Source organism: Clarias gariepinus, chromosome 18, assembly GCF_024256425.1.
Source record: "Clarias gariepinus isolate MV-2021 ecotype Netherlands chromosome 18, CGAR_prim_01v2, whole genome shotgun sequence".
Taxonomy (NCBI): Eukaryota; Metazoa; Chordata; class Actinopteri; order Siluriformes; family Clariidae; genus Clarias; species Clarias gariepinus.
Window position 1 is genome coordinate 22,050,967 of NC_071117.1, and position 25,134 is coordinate 22,076,100.

Below are 25,134 nucleotides of genomic sequence, written 5' to 3' on the forward strand. Positions count from 1 at the left end.
ATAGTGTCCATACCAGTTAGTTCAGGATGACCAAGATAAGTGATTCAACATTATTATATTCTGATTAAACATTAAAGACCAGAATTACTGATAAATCAAATGGAGAATAATAATAAACTGTGTGCATTTACTGTGACTGTAGATGTATAAAGAAAAATACCATAAAAGTATGAGAGAGGAGGAAAACTGAAACATGTCACACATATGAATAATTGATCACAAAGTACAATTTATAGAAAATATTACTGAAACATACTGATTAAATACAACAAATGAAATTTAAAACAAAATTTGTAAAAAACTTAAGTGTTTTGTTCATAATGGGTACATAAATAAAACAAGTTGAAAGTTGCTGCTCTGTTGGTGCATATGTGTGAAAAATATGTATTACACCAATTTAGTAATAGTAAATCAGAATTTTGACTATGTTTGGATATTGACATAGTTTAATAAAACTACAAAAATGGAAATTATAAATTTAATTGGTCTTCAAATGGTGCTGTTGGGCTTAGATAAATGTTAAACCTGCTGTTTCACTAATATTTTAGCTCAGTGGTTAAGGCATTGGGCTAATAAATGGAAGGTCCCAGGTTCCAACCCAAACACTACAACCTTACCATGGTTGGGCCCTTAGACGAGGCCCTTTAACCTTAACTGCTCAGATGTATAATAAGATGAAATCTAAGTCAATCTGAATTGAGGCATAAATGCCATAAATGTACACAACTTAAAGTATGGCATCTTTTATTTAAAATAACCCTTTATGAAAGTGACCTAAAATATACTGGGACATGTGCCTGAATAGACGCTTTTGTTGCCCAGCTGTTTCCTGTTGATTGTTTAAAAATGTAATAGCTCCAAATTTTTACTCTGGGTTTGAGCCTTGGCCTTTGCCTTTTAAGACTGCAATTATTGTTTAAAAGGATTAACCAACATGAATACCAGAAAAATGTCTGTGGGAGAAAAACAAGCCATTTTAAAAAGAGAGAAACTTGTTCAAAGCTGTTGTAATGGAAAGAAATCAGTGAAGGGCTAATAGTTAGATACAGTACAGTGCATCTGGAAAGTATAGACAGCGCATTACTTTTTACACATTTTGTTATGTCACAGCCTTAAATAATTATTAAATACATTTTTTTTCTCAGAATTCTAAACACAACACCCCATAATGTTAGCGTGTTGTATGCCTTTTCAAATCATGTCCACTTAACTAAATTTACCACAAGTGGACTCCAATTAAGCTGCAAAAACATCTCAAGGATGATCAGGGGAAACAGGATGCACAATTTTGAGCTTCATGGCGAAGGCTGTGAATACTTATGTACATGTGCTTTCTCAATTTTTTATTTTGAATAAATTAGCAAAAATCTCAAGTAAACTTTTTTTCATGTTGTCCTTATGAGGTTTTGTGTGTAGAATGGTGTGGAAAAAATTAATTTAATCAATTTTAGAATAAGGCTGTGACTTAACAAAGTGTAGAAAAAGCGATGTGCTGTAAATACTTTCCAGATGCACTGTATGGAACAGGCTGAAAAAGGAAACAAACAGTTCTACACCATACTTGATTGAAACAAGATTGAGACTATAAAAAAACAATGCCATGGGTTGTTTAATTTCGTGCTGATTTAGAAATCCTTCCCCAGTTCTTACCTCAGTAAAGTCAAATACAATGTACAGTACAGTAAGTTCCCACATAAGAACATTTGAGTTACAAACTTTTGAAGATAGAAACATGTTTAATCGCTAAAGTTAGATCACATGTCCAGGGTACATTGTCACATGCATGCAGTGTGCATCCGAGAATGTCAGGAAACAAGTAAGAAGCACCAAGCAACAACGATGGAAAGAAACGTGACATTGCTCTATCTTTTAACATAAGTAGTTATACCATCAGCAGGATTCTTAAAACAAGGACAAGAACATGGAACATACTCGTTCATTTGTTGGGTACTTACTGTAAAATTTCCTTATTGTTAAACGTGTATAGACAAGTATTCATATTCATTTGCATATTCATTTGCTAAATCTAAAATGAAAGAGCACTAGCTTGGGGCCAATAAAACACAAATATCTCTAAAATTATATTTAAATCTTTTTCTATGCAGTACTTGTTTATCTTGGTTTATCTCTGTTTACCTTTTTTATATATTTTTTTCAGAAAAGACAAAAACAAAAAGATTTCTCTGCCTTATGCTGTGAGTGTTAACAATAAATCAAATACAGTATATATAAATGTATGATTATGTATGGATTTAGCAGAGAAATAAACTGATCCGGTCTTACGTACACTGGTTGGATGACATTTCCACAATATCATGTTTCATGACATGTATTAAACGCCCAGTAAGCCAGATTGCCAATCCAGCCCTAATGGTGAACTATGCACAAAAAAAACAGAATATGGCTAAACAAACATATTACTTACTTGCCATTGGTCTAGCAACTGTCGCACTTTGGCTGCATTCTCAAGAAGACATTCTTTGTTTGTAGCACCTTGTAAGACATTTGCTGTAGTCTCTGCTTCAGTTAGCCAGTTACAAAACATTTCCAGGTCTGCATAAAAATGTTCCATTTGCTGTAGTTTGGCCTCTATGTCTGCCTCTGTATCCCCTGCACTAAAAGTAGTAATAAGTTAATGTTTGATATAGAAATATAGACCTGGATAAAAAAAAAAAAAACTCAGCGGTGTTAATGTCAAATCACTTTTATCTGTAACAGCAGTAAGAACTTTCTCACAAGCTTTTTATGATTACACACACTACTGTTCAAAAGTTTTAGAACACTTTCTAACTCCATGATGGTTCCTGATTTTATTTTTATTTCTTTCTACATTGTAAAGGAATGCTGAAGGCGTCCAAAAAATGCATTAATCTCCTTTGAACAGTTGATATTGAGATGTTTCTGCTACTTCTGCTCTGTAAAGACTTCATAACGCCTCTAATCTGAGGTGCTGTTAATTGGTCATTTTTCAGGCTGATAACTCTAAATGAACTTCTCGTCTGCGGCAGAGGTAGGTTTTGGTCTCACCCTCCTGGGACGGCCTTCATGAGAGCCAGTTTCATTATGGTGCTTGACGGATTTTGCAAATACACTGGACAATACTGTTCTTGCAAGAACTATTACAGAAAGGCTGACCTCTGTGTCTTAAAATAACAACTAACTGTTGTTTTTCTTGTTGTTACATAATTACCTAATCCCATATGTGTTATTTTATAGTTTTGAAATCCCCAGTATTGTTGTAGAATGTAGAAAATAAATCACTAAACAAAAAAAAAAAGAAATTTGCAAGTGTTCTAAAACTTTTGAACAGTAGTGTACTTTAATACATGATTTAAAGAAAACTTAAATATATTTATGCTTATATTTTAAAACATGTTTTACAGATCTAAATTTACAGTGTGTATTTAGATTTTAATATTCATTAAGTTAGTGCTTAAATATATTACTGTGTAAGAGTCTTAGACACCCTGTTAAAAGACAAACTTGATCCTAAATATTTGTTTTTATGACATTTGGATTATTGAGTTAATAAAAAAATTATTTATTTTTCAACAACTAAAATTACTGAAAAATATTTGTAAATTAGTAAAGAAAACTATATATAACACTCTATTCCACTTTTCAGACAAAAATAATACTAAAATTTATTTAAATGTTATTTGCAAAAACAGAAGCAGGTATGATCAAGTCTCCTCAAGAGCTGCGGCAGATTTTTTAAGATTTTCAGAAAAATGTATCAACTGATATTCTTGTAAAACTGTATTAAGTGTACTTGAGATGAATAATGTGTTTTTTATATCTTCATATATCTTGATGTGAGTGCTCTCTACTCTAATGATAATGCCTTTTAGCAAAAAGCAAAAAGAACATGATGATTTTATGTAAATCATATGCTATGTCTTTCCCAGTCAGCATATCACACTGCCATGATATCTGTGATGTTAACTCAGACTACAGTATATTACAATATACTGGTCCAGACTGCCCAACCTTTAATATGGTTGTACAGAAACTCTGCCATTTAAAATCTCAGCACACTAGTAAGAATTACCATAAAAAATAAACAGCATTTAAAACTAGTTAAGTTTTGGGGGTGGTGGCTCAGTGTGTTAAGGCTCTGAGTTACAGATCGGAAGATCAGCGGTTCGAGCCCCAGCTCCGCCATGTTGCCGCTGTTGGGCCGTTGAGCAAGGCCCTTAACCCTGTCTGCTCCAGGGGCGCCGTAAAATGGCTGACCCTGCGCTCTGACCCCTGCCAACCAACAAGAACCTGGGATATGCAAAAAATTAAGCATTTCACTGCATATCGTACTGTATGTGACAAATAAAATTTGAAACTGAAATATTAAAAGACATGTTATGCAGTGAATGGAATGAAATGAATGCAACAGACAAGACCTATGTTTGTCTGCTCTTTCTTGGGTATGGGCGTGCACATTTGTGCATACAGTGTATACATACTGTATGCGTTGTTTAATATGTTGCAGAAAATTTATCTGTTGTATCCCAGGAAACAACCATTACATTTTATGTTTATACAATAAATGTTATGTTTTATCAACATATACATACTCTATGATAAATAGAAACAGTAAATTAATTCCCAACTACAATCTCACCCTTTTTTGATCCTGCCCCAAGCAAGATTCATATTCTCAGTTATCTGTTTAATCTTGCTTGTGTCATCATCTGAATAATGGTCCAGTAGTTTGTTTGCCAGTTCATTAGTCATGTCAACTTCTGCTTGCCACATCTGTATATCCATAACAATTTTCTGAAATAAATCACAAATTAAAATTCTATTTCCACCATAGAAGACATTAACATGAGTGCTATATTACAGTATATGGTAAACGTCAAACTTTCTACAGGCCTGTAAAAATGAAAAACAAACAAAGATCCAGTATCTTCACTAGTCAAAACATGAGTGTGTATCACATCATAGAAATAACAATTACTGAAATAAAATTCATATTACCTTAACGTTTGCGTGGTCGCCACTCGGTGTGACTTGCTTACAACCTTCTAGTTTTTCATTGGCTTGTTTTACGTGAGCCTCCACCACATTCTTGGCATCCAGCCAATCCTTGGAGTCTTGATACATATTCTGAAGTTGAATTATCCTGTCCATTAACTTGCTATGTGAGTCTTCCCAGTGTGCTTGTAATTTCTCAACTCATGGAGAAAAGGAATGAGAAAAGTATTAAAATCATGAAAAAAAAATCCAGAATTAGTGTCAGAAATGTGGATTCTTTGGCAAAAATTAGCTTTAAATGTAACAATTTGATAATTGTTAAAGTAGTCCTATGAAAGTTATAGTCTGCCAAATGCCATAAATGTTATACATTCAATGTCAAATAAATAAAAAGACTCAAACAATCATGAACAGTATTAAGTTCTCCATAGGAAAACAGTTAGTAACCTTAACAAAGCGGACTTTAGGTTAACTAAATCAAATTTCCTCTTATGCAATGCCACATTTAACCATAAAGTACACAATTTTAGAACAAATTTATTTATTAATTAAATATTTATTTATAGTGATTTACTACTCGATATCACTTAGATAAGACTGGGTTCCTTTTTTAGTCTTGTTTCTCTTAAAGTTTTTGCCTCACATTATATCAGCTTAGGCTTAAGTTAAAACTTTTTGCATTTAGTCAAAGCATAAGGAATGCTTTTTTTGGGTGATGCAATGTCCCTGTAAACCTTTATACATGAGTTTTTACACATTAAAAATAGCTCTTTAAAAGGAACCAGGGTTCTGTTGGTCTAAGGCTCAAAGGCCCTTAAACTGCCACAAGAGCAAACACAAAATTAATATGTCTAATTAACTGTTTAACATTAACTCTGATGTAAATAAATGACACAGATGGCCTAATTGACTTAACTGAAGAAACATATACCTGTAGTAACATAAAATGTGTGAAAATCTTGTGTAAAGTTTTGTGTTTTTTATTGGCGCCAGGCACATTTTTGCTGCCTGTTGCTGGTGTCCTAATCCAAAACCAATGTGTTGTCCTGATGTGGGTGAAAGAAGACAACAGGGAATGTGGCATTTAAAATATGCCAATGTGGTGGTATTTTTGAACCCATTTTTACCCACTTACGAACTAGACATAATGGCTACACTGATCAACCATAATAATAACACCACCACCAGGTGAACTGAATTATATTGAGTGTTAATTATATACCAGTAAATTCAGGTGACAGGATCATGGGCACTCAAGGCTCATCTATGCATGTGTGGATCAAAGAGAAGTCTGTCCAGTTCCATCCCACAGAAAAGTCAATGCCACACAAACTACAGAAAAATGCTGGCTATGCTAGAAAGGCATCAGAACTCTCAGTCCATCACAGATTGCTGTGTATGGGGCATATTAGGGAAGGAGTTCAAAGCTGTTGATCCATTTCCCAACTTTCCCAGCCCCCCATTCAGTGACAATATATGTAGTGCACATAGTTTTTACAATTATTATACTTCTATTATCAACATTAAATCTAGTATCTGAAAGCAGAAAACAGATTTTCTGTCAGACAGCTTAAATATCACTGAGCTGCACTGCATGTAATTTAAGAGGTGCTGATTTGACCACTCCTCAGCTTACTTACTGTAACCACACAAGCCCAAGTATTTTCATACTTAAGATCAACAGTTTAACATGAACTCCCATTTAAAACATAGATAATCAAAGCATCAAACGAACAAATACTGTCCAAATAATGCCAAAATAGTGGTAAGTTTGTTTAGGCATCAATTATTGTATGATGGAGGCCTTAACTAGTTGTACTCTTTCTATATCATATTTAAAATAGCATAGGCCTTTCCCTAATTTTGTGGCCTATATATCATGTGAGGCTGCAGAAATGTAAAAAAATTTTCAGGAACCCTTAAACAACCACTTTTTCAAAAGTCTGCATCTTTGAAACAGTACAGTACTGTATGTACCGTAAGTTTGTCTCAAAATGTTTTATCTTTTTTCCCTTTAAAATAAAATCATAATTTACAACTTTATTTTGTATTTACTTAGGTTATCTTTGTGTAATATTACAATTAGTTTGATCTGACTTTTTTAAATATGCCAAAAAAAAAACTCTTTTACTCAAATACTTTTTCACAGCACTGTAGGTAGGATAACATAATTTAATGAAGAGATACAAGAGAAATGCTTCACTTTAACCCTCTGAAAAAATGAAAAGACAAAAACATATTGGTTTAAATTGGCAATTGATTTAGATTTTGAGAAGTGTCCTGTACTCACCCCTTACCATAACTAAGGTACATTATCATCTTTTTTCATTCTCTAATGCTGGGTAATGTGTTTATAGATCATTAAAGCAAAATAAACACTGTAAATAGCAGATAGCTATTGATAGTTTAATTCGAACTGGTAAAACACACAGTCACATACAGAGATTAGAGCTTTTACCCACAGTGAGGGTGATATATAAAAATTCTACTTACTTTGATCTGTAATTGTAGCACGCATCTGAGGGTTGTTGGTTTTGTTTTTAAGGTTTTCAGCAGCAGTGATCTGTTTATTCAGCTGTTGGCACCTCTGGTCCATTTCATTTCTTGCTGACTGCAAGATAAAGTTGAAATTTTAATTAGAGCCTTATTAAAAAAAAAAAAAACAACAATCAAAAACAAATATTATAAATAGGACGTTTTTCTTAAGCATTTCCAGTCCTTTTTTTTACAGTGCAGATAAAATCTGCCACAGATAGGTTTTTACTAATTAATAAATAGTTTTCACATTTTGCCCTGACTTTCGTTCGCGCGTGTGTGTGTGCATGTGTGTATGTGAAGCTGAAGTTAGATGACAGAAAAGAGGAGGGAGGCGGCTACTGTGTAGGACGACTTTCACACACACACCTCTCTAATGACTTTTACTTGCTTTTGCTTTACACATGCGCACACACACACATAGTCACGTTGTTATAATAAATAATAGATATGCTATTTCCCATGCCCAGACGGATGGGGACTATACGAGTGACGCACGCGCACTAAGACTGAGCATGGGGAAAGATTACCCATAATCCCGTAGCGCGCGACAATGGGTACTAACACTAGCACATAAATCAATCAATCAATTAATAAATTAATGAATCGATGATTTGATTTTGTAACAAACAACAGACAATTGTCTAATGAACAATCCATATTCTTTTAGGTGAAATAACACTGGATTTAAATAATAATAATAATAATAATAATAATAATAAAAGAAAAAGCAGTTTGATGACTTAATGTTTTAATATTTTAAATACAAGATTTCTCTATTGCTAACCTTGAGTTTTATAATAAGGTCATTGATTTCACTGAGATCTCCTACTGTCACCCGCTGTTTTATGATCATGTGATCGAGATGAGAGAGCCAGTCATTGAGTTCAGTATTTGAACGAGTGAATGTATCCATTGTTGAAACATCTGGGACGCTGCTTGTCAAGTATTCAGCTGCAAAATAAACAAATTAATAAAATAATTATAATAGCCAATACTAATAAAATTATTTACTGTACTATCAGTACACTTAATATTGTGTGTGCATGTATAGAATCGTATAATTCCATTTATTTTTAAATGTTTTAAGCCAAAGTTGAAACCCTACTTGTCACTTGACATTTGGTTTTCCACTCCTTAAGCAGCACCTGAATGATCATCCAGTCTGCACTGAGTTTATCAAACTGGCCCTGAAAAATGGTGCAAATGTATCAACATTTATTATAATTTTTTTAAATATATATATACATATATTTTATTTGTAATGGAAAAGCCTGCATTTATGTTTGAAATTGTATTTTAAAAAGTACATTGCAAATAATTTACCCTTTCAGGCTGATATTGTGGTCTATCCTTGGCCAAAACTGTTTCAATTTCTGGCTTCTTGGACTGGATGTCATCAATCTACAGAAAGACAGGAAACAACTATGAATATAGTTGAACAAACCTATAGAATTATTAATAATGGTGCCCTAAGTGCAAAAAAAAAAAGATGGTCGTACCAGTGAATCCTCCGCCTTGGTTTTGGCCAGTATTACTGTACTTGTCTCAGACAGATCGTTTTTTTTAAAATTCACATTTATCTGATTTTGAATGGCCAACTACAGTAAGTGGCCATATCTACCTTGATTTTGCATGCACCTTCACTAAACATAAATCAGAACATTCAGCTGGTTCTCCTTAGGACAATGGAAGCCAACTACAGCATAAATTGCATCAGGATTTGTTTGAGATTCGCACTGACCCTCTTTGATCCCTTGACTTCTAGCTCTCTTCTTTTTGATCCAATTGAAAAAAAAAATGCTACACATCAAACAGTTCAAAAACATCTTCTCCTTTGGAAAAAAAACATGCCTATCAAAAATGACTAACCCCTTTTAAACCACTTCTAATCCTCCCACCAATAGTGGAGACAGTGAAGCAGAAAGAACTATTTCCATAGATCACACGCACCAAACTTAACTCAATTTTGCACCCTGGGTCTCAAAGTATTGATCAGATCGATCACATGAAGAAAATTCGTTAAACTGTTTTGGAGTTATCAATCTCTGTTTGGAAGCTGGATTTTCCAACAGGGAATCCATTCATTTTGCACTGTGGCAGATTTTCACCAAAAAACAAAACAAAAGAAGAAGTACAACAACAACGACTGAACCATTCTGGAAAAACTGCCATCCTGACCTTAATATTTGAAATCAACAAGCACAAATCTTCAAGTTTTGTCTTAAAGCTTTCTGTCTTAAATAAGAACCAAAGCTCTAGCACCTACAGATACAGTGGAACCTTGGATTATGAGTAACGCGGTGTACAAGATTTTTAATAAATTTTGACTTGAACAATGAGCATTGTCTTGGTTTACGACCACCGAGTATCATATATCACGCATGCATTTCTAGTTTTGACGCCGAACGTCACGTGATCACATCTGAGCCAACAGTTTTTCTCTCTTGCGCTGTGGAATTGTGGGTAATCGTCTCCCCTGCTGGGTCTTAGTGATTGTCTTTTACTGGTATAATCAACATCCGTGCACACGTGTACTGTTTGCTATAACACTGTGACCACGTGTGTGTGTAAAACATATTTTATTTTGTGTTTGCAAGCGTGAGGAGGGGGGGGGGGAGGGGGAGGGGGTGAAAGGGGGCTGTAAAGGCGAGAGAGTGTGTGTGTGTGTGTGTGTGTGTTGCCTTTACAGACCCCCTCCCACCCCCTCCTACTCCGGGCTTCGCGCGCACATACACACACTTTCTGCCTAACACAGAAACTCTGCTCTGTCGCGATTCTTTTCAAAGGTAAAGTGGAGGTTCATTTGTTTTTTTTTGTTGTTTTTTTACTTTACAGCAGTGATTCCGTTAGTATGCGCGAGTGTGACTAGCAATGTTCCTTGCTAATTTTTTTGATAAAACAATCTCTCCATTAATGTGTGTTGTCTGCACGCACATTACACACACACACACACACACACACACACACACACACACACACACACACACACACTCGCCTTTACTCCCCCTCTTCCACCCCTTCCTTCTTTCGGCTTTACACACAGATACAGACATGGCTGGACTGGCCATAAGGCATACCGGGCATTTGCCCGGTGGGCCGATAGTGATTTTCGTCTTTTGTGGGCCGGCCGCCGATGTTTTTTATTTATTTTATTTTTGTAACGTTATAAACTATTAAAGGTGGCGGATTGGCCAATTGGTCATGATCGACTCTGGGCTGGACCAATTACAGCCGAGGAGGTCAGATGCACCCTCCCCCTTGCAACGGCTTAGCAATCACATATCATTGCTGAACAAAAATGGAGAACAAAAAACGCAAAGCAGCAGGAGGAGCCGAAAAAATTAGGGCCAAAAAGAAACTAGCCCTTCAGGCAGATGCTGCCAAATGTGCTAAAATATCACAGTTGTTTGGTGGCTATAGTGGAGCTTCCACTTCAGTAAAATTAGCAAGTGAGCCGCAGGTTAAAGAGTGAAAGGGGATGCAGGAGGAGGAGAGACCCGAGGCGGCCGCCGGTCCAAGTGGCAGAACTGAACTTGAGGTAGCCCAAGTAAAACCAAGTAAAACCATAAAAAAACTTATAAACCAAGTGGGTGTAGCTTATTTTCGTTGTGCTTACTAACTTTTTACCACAAAGCTGGTTTCGTTGTGCTTACTAACTTTTTACCACAACTTTTTAACACAAAGCTGGAGTTATCCTGTGTCTTTACGCTGCGCAGCTGCCTCGGCTTCTCTCATTTTCTCCCCCTCCTTCTCCTGTTGATCAGCTGATCGGTTTATCACACTCCAGCGATCGTGATCTCTGTGTTTTGTTGTGTTGTCAGTTCTTGTGCCATGTACTGTGTGTAAAATGGCATCAAAAATTTAATTAAGCGTTATTCTTTCTCAACTTTCTTTCTCTGTCTTCTTTCACTTTTTAAAGGTTGCCATGTTTTAAAAAAAAATGTGCTGCCATGCTGTTTGTTGATGTGGTAAAGAAATAGTTTATGAAAATATCACTAAATCACTAATTTATTAATTTTAATACTCATTATTGATCATGTCTCACCTCTAGTCTTCTCTGTCTTAATTTTAGGTTTCCACCATGTGTTGTAGATAGGTTAACTCGACCAAGCTGTCTTTTGTTTTCCGCTAAGTACTGTTTAGAATACCAGAATAAGGAGGATGGTGTAGGTTTAAGTTTATTAGATTGATACATATATACCAACAGGACAGTGTACATCGCTGTCAGAACAGCGTTTGTTTTCATTCAAAGGCTTTATGGCTTTGCCAATAATACCTAGTGGGCCGGTCTCTAGTCAAAATGCCCATTTTTACTTTTTTTTTTAAGGTAAAGTGCAGGTTAATTTCTTTTATTTTTACTTTATATTTTGTATTAATCATTTTTATGTATTTATTTTTTGGGGCTGTAAAACGAATTATTTAAGTTTCCATTATTACTTATGGGAAATGTAACTTTGGTTTAAGAGTGTTTTGGAATACGAGCCGGCTTCCTGAATGAATTATGCTCGTAATCCAAGGTTCCAATGTATTTATATTTAATTGACTTCTATTGCCCTTTAAGTTAATGCTAGATAGGTTACATTCTCTCTGTCCATGCAGAATGGGACTGCTGGGTCATGCCACGCCCCTCCACTCACACACTGCCTGGACTCACTGCTAATCTGTGTGGGCTAGGAAGTGGCTATTTTTACTGCTTTTCATAGGAAGGTATTGTACCACTACTCCCCTACTTCACAATTTCTCCAGTAGGTATATCTAGTTATACAATTATTACAGTTGTTTAAATTGTGTGAATCTTTGGATGCTTTGTTTCGTTTATTTCTAAAAATGAGAAAATACCTTATGTTCTATCGCTTCAGGTGATTGCTCAAGTAGGCCCTTAGTTGCAGAGGCCCAGCTGGAGAGCTTGTGGTACAGATTCAAATCTCTCAAGTGATTCTCAATCTGTTGCTGCTTTTCAGGAAGGTTAGATGACACCTGCAGCATTAGCAGGAAGACAGGAAATATTATCATTCTCACCAAGTGTAGGTGGTCATGCCATAAATATCAGTCTGTGACTAAAACATGCCTGAATGCCTGGATAAACAAAAAACACAGCATTTAAGAGAGAATACTCTGTAACAACAGCAGCAGTAGCAGCAACTCCACAATTGTGTGATATACTGCCTATCACATACATTTTCTAATTTGTTCTTACAGAGACTTTACAAACTATTAGCTTGTCCCTAATCCTATCACGACCTTATGTGAAGTACTGAATAAATAATGTTACTAAAACAAGCAAGTAAAACAATATTCACAGTATAAAACAAGGTATTCCCAAGTATATATATATATATATATATATATATACTAATAAGAATGGAGAAGTTTGGAGAAGTATAAGAATGTTGTTAAAATTACCTTGGCCCATCGCATATTGATAATCTTAAAATTGTTCGCCATAACCTTGTTCATATCAGGAGACAGGAATGAAGATTTTGTTTTTATTTTGTTTAATATTTGCATTTTGCTTGGTAATTGAGTTACTTGAGCCTAAATGTTTCAGAAACACAAGAAGAAATGCAAAATATACCTTTTATTTACATACATTTACAGACAAATGAATTATATTTTCTGTTCATTTTATATACCTGGTAGATAATGCTTTAAAATATATACAAAAAATACTGTACCTGAACTTTTTCTAATGCATTGTTGAGCTGTTCCCTATGGTCTGGTTCTACTGGCAGGTTAGCAACAGACTCTGCTTTATCAAGCCAAGACTGAAATTCCCCCATAACTTCGTGAAGCTCAGCAAGAACAATCTTTTCCCCTGCTGACCTATAAATAGTGTAAGGAGGCAAGCCATTTAAGTCTGCACTAAATGACACTTTTTGCAACTACTGTATGGGAATGTCCTTAACAAAACTTATAGACACATATTTTCATTAGTAAATGTATGCAGAGAAGGTTGCTTTTTTAAGATAGGAATTTACACAAGTTTAACAATGCCCACAAGTGGAAATTCCAAATAAATCTTTGATTTTTTTTTATAGAAGCTATCCAACTGTTGGTCAATCTGATGGTGGAGCGTCCCAAAGACAAATAGCTGGGAATCTTAAAATAGTCCTTGTTACCAATGGCAGAATTACAGTATAATTTTAAAAAGTCACAACTTGGTTGACTTGGGCTTTCTAAAAGATATATTTGTGGTGTTCAAAAATCTGTTACATTTAAAAGCTGGAAGAAAGTTAGATAAGAACATCATTTAATTGTCTTTCATAGCTTGGTTTTCAGTCTCACTAATCGGAACAGGATTCAATTGTATTAACATGAGCTTAATATTAATAATAACAATAATAATAATAATAATAACAATAATAATAATAATAACAATAATAATAATAATAATAATAATAATTAAAATAATAATAATAATAATAATTCTAAATACAGCCACAACTTTGAGAACACAGACTTTAAAAATGTGAAATCAAACAGCCAAAAACACTAATACTTGCCTTCTCCTTATTTCAGACAGTTGATTGAACACTGTAGTCCAGCGAATATTGACGGCATCTAGTTGATTTTTAACCTGTTCTTCATTATCTTTTCTACCCTGCAAGACCAGTTCCTCACCTAGTTCGTTAAACTCTTTTATTGCAAGCTCTTGATTTTCCAAGTCTTCCTGCAGTTCCTGTGTGTAACATATCAAACACAGTGAAATACAATACATGTATTTAAAAAAAAAAAAATGTATATTGTGTGTGGCCATTGCTCTTGTCATCTGCCTTCATCAAGGAATTTAGAGTTTTCTTATGTATTCTTATTGAGATGAATTAAAAATCAATTTTAGTAATGTGTTATTTTGAACAAATTTTATATACCACAATATTAAAAATTTTCGTATATATGTTTATGGCTGAATTATTAACAAAACCATTTAATATTTCAAAACATAACTTAAAAATAAACAAATAAATTAATAATCAAACAAATTTAATGAAATTTAAAAAAGAAGTGATTTCTTTGCCTATTGCGATAATAATTACCTTGATCTGGCTTGCATGGATGTTTGGATCTTCTTCATACTTCAACAATGTTTTTTCTGCAACAGTCAACCAACCCTGGGTGTTTTTTAACACCTCCCTATATTTCTTGCATTTTTCAAAGTATCTGAGAAGAGAAATGAAAGAAAAAAAGACCTAAAGATATGGAATATGACAAAGAAGAGAGTGAAGACAATCTAGGAAAGAAAGAACAAGTAAATTGTGCAGTCCTAATGACATTTTCATTAAACTGCAGTCACAATACCCAGCAGGAATCACAACTTTGGGACAACCTTATGGACACTGGTACACCATTGGTATTAGATTGTTTTTGAAAATTAAAATTACTTTAAAAAAAAGCTACTGGAGCAATTTTGATTACATTTCAAAACAACATTAATTTACCACATTTCAATTGAAATATATCCATGATCCTTCTGATTGTATTTTTTTCAGTGGCTCATAGCTTGAATAGGATGGGACTTGTACACTAGTCTTAGGTGTAAAAGCGCAACTTGTCCACCAGGAAACCTGCTGAGACTAGTAAAAGCACATTTTTTTTTGCTTTGTTGAACAATGAGCACAGCACAGTAACTCCAAGTCGAAACAACTGCAAAAACTATATAAAACAACTCAAATTCACCAGCTAATGCTTCATGTCAGAGATCTGTCCTGTGAAACTGGATGTTTTGCTGTTTAAACTGTAAATCACTAACAAGTGGTTTTCTTACAGTATGGACACACAGCTTTTTAGTCCCAATCCGGTGAAATCTCATCACATTCTATGTGTGGAAATGCTCTTACTTACACTATTAAACACAGCTCTGATTTCTACCAGACGTTTTTCTGTCCAGAATTTCTGACCACTTTTCTTCTTTTCCTAAAAGGTTTTAATAATGTGTTGAACAGTTCAGCACTCTTACTTATTGTTTTCTTTGCTTGATGCAGGACAATAATTTACTGCTTCTGAAATAGCGTCTTTTTTTTTTTTAGCCTAGGCAGTGTAGTTATCAAAGAAAAGTAACAGAGCGATATTGTGTGAATGGACAACCATGAGTGGCAGAAATATTTTTATATTCAGTTGTTTTGAGGTTGTATTTGCATATTTTTTTTAGAATATTTAATTCCACATTACAGTGTCATTTTATTAAAGTCATTTTAACATACAAAACCAATGTTCTGATGTGTTTTGGGTGGATGAGGTTGCAATTACATGACAACAATGTCAAAGTTAGGGTTCCTGCTTGGTCTATATAAAATTGTTACTTTATAAATTCACCAGTGATTGGGCAGATGCTATTAAACAGAAAACATTTATTTGGGATTATGTACCCAAAATATTTAATACACCTTTTCTTAAATGGCTTTTTTAACAAATCAGATAATTCCCCCCCTAGCCAATTACTGATAAATAACCAACACAAATTTTCTGTTAAAAAGAAACAACAGCTTTGTTATGTTCAAAAATGCAATTACAAAATGCAGTTAAATGCTCATTCAGTACTTTTATTATTTGGCAGGAAACAATCTCTACAAAAAATGTTGTCTGTCCCTGTTTCCAGAGGTTTGCAGGCAAAATTCATAGTTTCTTACCTGAGCCTATCCTGATAGAGCTTCTTCAGCTTCTCCCACTTGGTACTGAGAAGAACAACAAGTGGATTTACATGAGGGGGTATGTTTTTCTTTTCTAAAGCCTGTGTGACTGGAGATTCAAGAGTGTCCAAAGTATGCTTTACTTCCTAAGTAAGAAAATACAGAAGAACATGTCAAGTATAAATAAAACAAATATGGTTATTACAGTTTTAATTCATTTTAGGTTAAATATAGTATAAATATATAGATTAAATATTTAACTTTCAAATAAAAAAGATCTCCCTTTATATGCCTCTCCTCTCCTCTCCTTACTTTAGCTTCACAGACACGCACACAAAATGTACAGCGCATGTGCGCACACACACACACACACACACACACACACAACACGTGTGACACTAATGAAACACTTATCTAAATATAAGTGGACTTATATCTTGGGATTTATTTTTACTTTTGGAAAAAGTGCAGGTTAATTTGTTTTATTTTTACTTTATATTTTATATTAATTATTTTTATATATTTATTATTTTGGGTTGTGGAACGAATAATCTGAGTTTTCATTATTTTTTATGAGGAAATTCGCTTCGACAATTTAGGAGTGTTTTGACATACAAGCACAATTCCAAAACAAATTATCCTCGTAATCCAAGGTTCCACTCTATTTTACTAAAGACGGACGTGCTGACACTAGGACCGCATGCAGCTAGAATTAAGCTTTTTGATTATATATTATCTTTAGGTGCCTTTCATGTGCAGCAGTACAAGACCTTGTGGTGATTATTGTGTCTAATCTTCTATGTTAAGCTCATGCAGAAAATATAGAATAGCCTTTCATCGAAAAAAAATATAGCTAAGATATGTAATATGGCATCACAATGAAGCACAAAAGAAGTGTGCATTTGTTGAATTATTGCAATGCCTTACTAGATGGATGCTCCAGTTGGTGCATAAACAAACTTAATTTTAATCTTATCCATAAAGCAATGGCTTCCAATAGAATCTCTTATTTAAAAAAAAATACAACTGCTGACCTTTTGAGACACAATACCAGAGCAAACGTCCGGTGTTTTACAATTTGCCACTCCTTCTTTGATCGAAAAGGTGCAGATTATTTCTTGGTGCCTTGAATAGTACAGTAATGTACAGTAATAGTACACATAATGACAGAGCTTTCTCTTACACAGTTATAGAGAAGTTTTCCATTTATGGAGAAGCTTTAACATTTTCAGTTCTCACTTTGGACCCTCAGCCCTGACTTTAATAATTATCTTTACTTCATGTTAAAATTATAATGACCTTCCTGGTTATACAGTTGCACTTTCTAATTACACAGGACACAATTACAGAACACATCACAGCAACGAATGGCTTATGGGCAGAGTGGTCCAGTACTACTAAAAGATTCAGTGGTGGTACACAGTACTAGAAAAAGGGGAGAGCAGCTGACTGCAAAAGCCTAACTTTAAAGCAAGTCATGGAAGCACTTTCAGCAAAAAAACTTATCTGATAACGTTGTCATCTTAAACAACACTTAGTCTCCTTAGTAATTTCTAAGCCATTCGAAATTGCTTCATTACTTCTAGTTAAGTGAGCATAATCACAGCCTAATAAGAAAGACTAAGATTTTTTACAAATTCTTCAAAAACAATCCAGATTTGGCACATTTTCTACCATGGACTTAATGTGCTTTTTCCATGGACTTAATGTGCATGATCCCATTTGCCACATGGGCACATAACTGTAAATAGCCATTCGATGTGGACTAAGACCTTAACTAACACAATTTGCCTGAAAGGTCACTCCCACCAAAGTACCTGCAGTAGATCAATGATACCCATATATAAATCATGGGACCAGTCATGGCTAATCATAAGAAATTTTTATGGTTAAAATCTGATGCCTTGACAGATCAACCCTTTTTAAAGTACATAAACCCTCACATGGTAACCTTTTTCATAAAATGTTTATTATGTTTTTGACCTAGTATAAAACTGGCAATCTTACCTTAAGGCACTTTTCTTGTTGCGATGTATTTTCATTGTCTAACCAGCACTTAGAAGAGTTTAGCACTGCATCATTTTCATCAATGGTATGCAGTAATGCTTGCAGTTCCTTTTACACAGGGTAAAAGCCATAATTACAAACTATGGCCATAATTACAAACTATGGTATTTATTTATTGTTATCATGTTAAAAACATAAAAAAATAATGTAATTTTTTTTTAACCATACTTACACTGACATGATGGAGTTCAGTAAATTTTATATTCAGCTGTTCCCAGCGCTTATTAATGGGAATGAGGCGGGGTTCCACGAGTTTAATAAAGCCCTCTTCTGAGAGCTTGTGACCAAGTCTTTGCACATCCTCAAGTACTGGACGCTGCTGTTCAATCTCATCGGCAATCTTCAATTTATCAAATATAAAACAGAAAGTTTCAACCTGTTAAGTTAAATAGTGTCGTTTATATGTTCAAAACTGGTCAAAAACATAATGTTATTCCATTAAAATTATTCTTGCTGCTTATAGATAGGATTGCTTTTTGTTTAAAATACCAAAATTATTTGTCCAAATTTATATGGCTTTTTTTATACAGATGGCTTGATGACTAAAAAGCTTGATAACTGAGAATCCAGCCACTCCTTACGCACACATTATTACCTCCACTCTTGGTTGATTTGCAGAATCATGTGGTTCAGCCAGCATCTTCTCAATTCTGTCAAGCCAGTGCATCATGTCCTCTGACTTCTCACAGAACTGGTACCACTGTGGGGCAAAAGCAAGTGCCTTCTTCCTCTTAAGTGCTTTCAGGTTCTGTCAATACAAAGTAAATACATATTTATATAGTGGGGCAAAAAAGTACTTAGTCAGCCAGTAATTGTGCAAGTTCTCCCATTTAAAAAGATGAGAGAGGCCTGTAATTTTCATCATAGGGATACTTCGATCATAAGAGACAAAATAGGAAGAAAAAAACCATAAAATTACATTGTAGAATATAAATAAAGAATTTATTTGCAGATTATGGTGGAAAATAAGTATTTGATCACCTACAAACAAGCAAGATTTCTGGCTCTTACAGAACTGTAATTTATTTAATGATTATTAGAAAATGGAAGACATACAAGACCACTGATAATCTTCCTCAATCTGGGGCTCCATGCAAGATCTCACCCCGTGGGGTCAAAATGATCACAAGAACTGTGAGCAAAAATCACAGAGCCACACGGGGGGTGGCAGAGAGCTGGGACCAAAGTAACAAAGGCTACACACAGTAACACACGCCAGGGACTCAAATCCTGCAGTGCCAGACGTGTCCCCTTGCTTAAGCCAGTACATGTCCAGGCCCATGTGAAGTTTGCTAGAGAGCATTTGGATGATCCAGAAGAAGATTTGGAGAATGTCATATGGTCAGATGAAACCAAAATAGAACTTTGTGTTTGGAGGAGAAAGAATGCTGAGTTGCATCCAAAGAACACCATACCTACTGTGAAGCATGGAGTTGGAAACATCATGGTTTGGGGCTGTTTTTCTGCAAAGGGACCAGGATGACTGATCTGTGTAAAAGAAAGAATGAATGGGGCCATGTATCATGAGACTTTGAATGAAAACCTCCTTCCATCAGCAAGGGCATTGAGGATGAAATGTGGCTGGGTCTTTCAGCATGACAATGATCCCAAACACACTACCCGGGCAATGAAGGAGTGGCTTCGTAAGAAGCATTTCAAGGTCCTGGAGTGGCCTACAGTAGCCAATCCCTAGATCTCAACCACATAGAAAATCTTTGGAGGGTGCTGAAAGTCTGTGTTGCCCAGTGACAGCCCCAAAACAGGAATGGGTCAAAATATCGGCAAAACCTGTGAAGATTTACAGAAAATGTTTAACCTCTGTCATTGCCAACATAGGGTTTATAACGAAGTACTGAGATGAAATTTTGTTATTGACAAATAAATTATTTAAAAAATCCTACAATGTGATTTTCTTTTTTTTTTGTAATTACATCTCTCATAGTTGAGGTATACCTATGATAAAAATTACAGGCCTCTCAATTTTTTAAGTTAATGACTAAATGCTTTTACCCCTAGGGTATATATATATATATATATATATATATATATATATATATATATATATATATATATATATAAATATACACTACCATTCAAAAGTTTTAGAGCACTTTCTAACTCCATGATAGTTCCTGATTTTTATTTCTTTCTACATTGTAAAGGAATGCTGAAAGTGTCTAAAAAATGCATTAATCTTCTTTGAACAGTTAATGGTGAGATGTGTCTGCTACTTATGCTCTGTAAAGACTTCATAACGCCTCTAATCTGATGTGCTGTTAATTGGTCATTTTTCAGGCTGATAACTCTAAATGAACTTCTCGTCTGCAGCAGAGGTAGGTTTTGGTCTCGCCCTCCTGGTCTTTATGAGAGTCAGTTTCATTATAGTGCTTGACGGTTTTTGCAAATGCACTTGACAATACTGTTCTTGCAAGAAGTATTATATAAAGGTGTCTTAAAATAACAACTAATGGTTGTTTTTCTGGTTATTACGTAATTACCTAATCCCATGTATGTTATTTTATAGTTTTTAAATCCCCAGTATTGTTGTAGAATGTAGAAAATAAATCACTAAACAAAAAAAAGAAATTTGCAAGTGTTCTAAAACTTTTGCACAATAGTGTATATCTATATATATATATATATATATATATATATATATATATATACATACACACACACATACAGTGGAACCTTAGATTGCGAGTATTCCGCGAGACAAGCAAAGATTTTTTTTTTAAATTTTGACTTGAAAAACAAACAAGTCTTAATTTACAAGTCCCGAGTATCATGTATCACGCATGCACTTCATGTTTTGACGTTGAGCGTCACGTGATCACAACTGAGCCAATGTTTTCTCTCTTGCGCTGCGGAATTCTGGGTAATCGTCTCCTCTGCTCGGTCTTAGTCTCTTACTGGTGGAATCCATGTGCACGTGTACTGTTTACTATAACACACGTGTGCGCGCGTGTGAAGCAAAGAAAGTCTCATTAGAGAGTTTAAAGATCCATTTTCTCTCTTTCTCTGTCAGCATGCACTGTTTCCATTATGTGAGTGTGTGTGTGTGTGTGTGTGTGTGTGTGTGTGTGTGTGTGTGTGAAAGGCATCACGCACAGTAGTTCCTCCCCCCTCTCAAATAAGCGAGTAGGAAGGAATACAGTGTATGACGAGAAGAGAGAGAGGGTGTCGCACAAACACACACACATGCACACACATACACGGTGCACACACAAACACAGCACATACGTGCATAAACACACACACACACACACACACACACACACACACACACACAAACACACATATACAGCACAAACAAATACAGCAAAACACTAATGGAAACACTTATCTGTCTGGATTTATTTTTACTTTTTTCAAAGATAAAGTGCAGGTTATTTATTTATTTTTACTTTTTTACTATTTTGTATTAATTTTTAATGTATTTATTATTTTAAGCAAGGAAATTAATAGTTTTAATAGGAAATTAAGAGTTTTTACTATTTCTTATGGGAAAATTTTCTCTTTTGGGAAAATAAACTTGGGTTTATGAGTGTTTTGAAATACAAACATGCTTCTGGAATAAATTCTGCTCGCAATTCAAGGTTCCACTGTGTGTGTGTGTGTATATATATATATATATATATATATATATATATATATACATACTTTATACACACATTATATACAGTGCATACGAAAGTATTCATTTACAGCGCATCACTTTTTTCACATTTTGTTATGTCACAGCCTTATTCTAAAATGGATTAAATATTTTTTTTCCCTCAGAATTCTACACACAACACCCCATTATGACAACAATCCACCAATCGGGCCTAGATTAGATTAGATTAGAATAGATTCAACTTTATTGTCATTACACATGTGCAAATACAAGGCAACAAAATGCAGTTTAGGTCTAACCAGAAGTGCAATTAGCAGAAAGTGCAGAATAAAGGTATAAGTTCTAAGTACACCTAAAATGTGCAGGGAGAAGCTATGGGTAACTATTACAGAATGATATTATGTAAGCATAATATACAGATTGCTAGTAACTTTAATTATAAATTTATAATATAATAATATTATAATATATACAAGTTGCTATTAACTGTAGTCAGGAATTTGCATATAGATATGAAGATAATGTAGAGGTTGCTATTTTTTATAGACTGAAATTTATAAGTAGACATGTACGAATATATACTCAGTCAGAAGTTTACAAATGAATTGTGCATGGATATTTGTATTTTGAAACAGGTATGTACATTTTAGTGCAGTCCATATTAAATAGTGTAATGGGAATGGGAAGAGTATAGGGGTGTGTGAGGTGTGGGCAGGTGTCAGTGGGGGGCAGAGTTCAATAAGGAGACAGCTCTGGGAAAGAAGCTGTTCCTCAGTCTGCTGGTTCTTGACCTGGGACACCTGAAGTGCCTACCAGAAGGCAGGAGAGAAAACAGTTTGTGGGCGGGGTGAGAGTAATCCTTAAGAATACTGTGTGCTTAACGCACACAGTGTTTCTTTCGAATGTCTTTGGAAAGAGTCCTTTAGGTGTGTCAGGACCAACCACTCAAAGCACTTCATAATGATGGGTGTGAGTGCTACGGGGCAGTAGTCATTCAGGCACGTTGGGCTAGAGTGTTTTGGCACTGGCACAATTGAGGTAGATTTAAAGCACGCTGGTACAGCTGCTTGGGCAAGGGACATGTTAAAAATGCCTGTGAATACCCCAGCGAGCTGCTCTGCACATGCCCTCAGTACGCGTCCAGGGATACCATCTGGTCCAGCAGCCTTGTGCACGTTGATCCGGCTCAGTACGTTGTAAACGTCAGATGAGGTACGTGTGTTGGGTGAGTGGTTGGGTTAAGAGGCGATCTTGGTGACATTTTCTTTATTATCAAAGCGAGCATAAAAGTCATTAAGCTTATTTAGAAAGAAGACATTAGTGGCTGTGGGGCTGTGGTGACTGGGTTTGTAGTTGCTGATGGCCTGGATGCCCTGCCACATGCGCCGAGGATCAGAGTTTAAAAAGTGCTCCTCTAGCTTTAGTTTGTAGCAGTGTTTGGCCTTTTTGATGCCCCTCTTCAGATTAGCCCTGGATGTGCTGTAGGCCTGTGCATCACCTGATCTGAAGGCAGAATTGCGTGCTTCAGTAGGAGACGCACCTCTTTGTTCATCCATGGCTTCTGATCTGGGTATGTGGTGATCTGCTTCTGGGTTGTGACACTGTCTATGGTAGTGTTGATGTAATCCAGAACAGAGGAAGTGTAGCTGTCTATGTTTGTGTGAGAACAGGTGGCCTGAGTAGCAAACATACTCCAGTCCGTGTGTAGAAACCTGTCCTGGAGTGTGAAGTCTACTCCCGCTGGCCACACTTAGATGTTCTTCACTGATGGCTGCAGACGGTTGATGAGTGTTTTGAAATAGTATTTAGGGGTGAGGAACAAAGGAAGGTGGTCTGATTGTCCCAAGCAGGGAAGGGGGTCCACATTATAGGCTTTAGTCATGTTTGTGTATACATGGTGTAAAGTTTTGTTTCCTGTTCACATGGCAGCCTGCCTGGAGTCAAAATTATCAGGTCTGAATAGACTCTCTGGCCACTTTTTCATATAGGCCTGATTGGTGGATTGCTGCAGAGATGGTTGTCCTTCTGGAAGGTTCTCCTCTCTTCCACAGAGGACCTCTGGAGCTCTGACAGACTGACCATCGGGTCAATAACTTTGATGCTTGGTTTGTGCTCTGACATGAACTGTCAACTGTGGGACCTTATAGAGACAGATGTGTGCCTTTTCAAATCATGTCCAATCAACTGTATTTATCACAGGTGGACTCCAATTAAGCTGCAGAAACATCTCAAGGATGATTAGGGGAAACAGGATGCGTCTGAGCTCAATTTTGCAAAGGCTGTTAATACTTACTGTATGTACATGTGCTTTCTCAATTTCTTTTTATTTTTAATAAATTTGCAAAAATCTCAAGTAAACTTTTTTTATGTTGTCATTATGGGGTGTTGTGTGTAGAATTCTGAGGAAAAAAAATTATTTAATCTATTTTAGAATAAGGCTGTGACATAACAAAATGTGGAAAAAGTGATGCGCTGTGAATACTTTTCGGGTGCACTGTAATACTGCAAAACAAAGCATTTAATGATTAAAGTATTCGTCAATATTTTCCTTAAAAAAACATGGTGCAACAGTAAAGAGTATTAAATACATGGTACTAGTGATAGAACAATAGTGGAATTATGCAGTCAACAAAAATATGATAAACAACCCTGAATATGTTTTAAAATTTTGATTCATCAAAGTAGGCCCTTTTTTCCTTTGCACACTCTTGGCATTTTCTCAGCCAGCCACATGAAGTAGTCACAGTTCCATCTCATCCCAAACTACGTATATCAACTGGGTTTAGATCAGGTGATTGTGGAAGTCAGCATTCCATCACTCTCATTCTTGGACAGTTGACTATTACATAACCTAGAGATGTGTTTGGGATCACAATTAATGCCAGGGGTAGCTCAGTGGTTAAGGCATTGGACTACGGTTCGGAAGATCCCAGGTTCAAACCCCACAACCACCAAGTTGCCACTGTTGGGCCCTTGAGCGCGGCCCTTAACCCTCAACTGTTCAGATGTGTAATGAGATAAAAAAATGTAAGTCGCTCTGGATAAGAGCGTCTGCCAAATGCCTAAATGTAAATGTAAATGTAATGCTCCCACTAAGTGCAAGCCAGATGGGATGGCATGGCATGGCGAAATGCTGTGGTAGCCATGCTGGTTAAGTGTGCTCTCAAGTTTGAAGCCACCAAGAGTGTCACCAGCAAAGCAGCTTCACACCATCACACCTACTCCTCCATACTTCACAGTGGAAATCATACATTTAGGAACCACCTTTTCACCTCTCTATGTCTAACAAACATACAGCAGTTAGAACCAAAA

At 35.5% G+C, this 25,134-nt stretch overlaps 1 protein-coding gene across 3 annotated transcripts in view; it reads right to left on the reverse strand.

Annotated features, from left to right (window-relative positions):
• dmd (dystrophin) overlaps positions 1-25,134 on the reverse strand; it is a 201,531-nt gene that overhangs the window by 90,545 nt on the left and 85,852 nt on the right. For all 3 annotated transcript variants that reach the window (XR_008355731.1, XM_053477075.1, XM_053477074.1), the window contains exons 40-55: positions 18,799-18,951; positions 18,376-18,543; positions 18,144-18,251; positions 16,137-16,282; positions 14,547-14,670; positions 14,016-14,191; positions 13,188-13,335; positions 12,916-13,047; positions 12,352-12,489; positions 8,836-8,913; positions 8,618-8,699; positions 8,297-8,463; positions 7,468-7,585; positions 4,978-5,174; positions 4,619-4,773; positions 2,426-2,615 (exon numbers count right to left, since the gene is read on the reverse strand). Coding sequence is in view for 2 of the 3 variants with exons in the window: in XM_053477075.1 (XP_053333050.1) it covers positions 2,426-2,615; positions 4,619-4,773; positions 4,978-5,174; positions 7,468-7,585; positions 8,297-8,463; positions 8,618-8,699; positions 8,836-8,913; positions 12,352-12,489; positions 12,916-13,047; positions 13,188-13,335; positions 14,016-14,191; positions 14,547-14,670; positions 16,137-16,282; positions 18,144-18,251; positions 18,376-18,543; positions 18,799-18,951 (2,280 nt within the window). In the remaining variant the exon portion in view is untranslated. The remainder of the gene's footprint in view (positions 1-2,425; positions 2,616-4,618; positions 4,774-4,977; positions 5,175-7,467; positions 7,586-8,296; positions 8,464-8,617; positions 8,700-8,835; positions 8,914-12,351; positions 12,490-12,915; positions 13,048-13,187; positions 13,336-14,015; positions 14,192-14,546; positions 14,671-16,136; positions 16,283-18,143; positions 18,252-18,375; positions 18,544-18,798; positions 18,952-25,134) is intronic.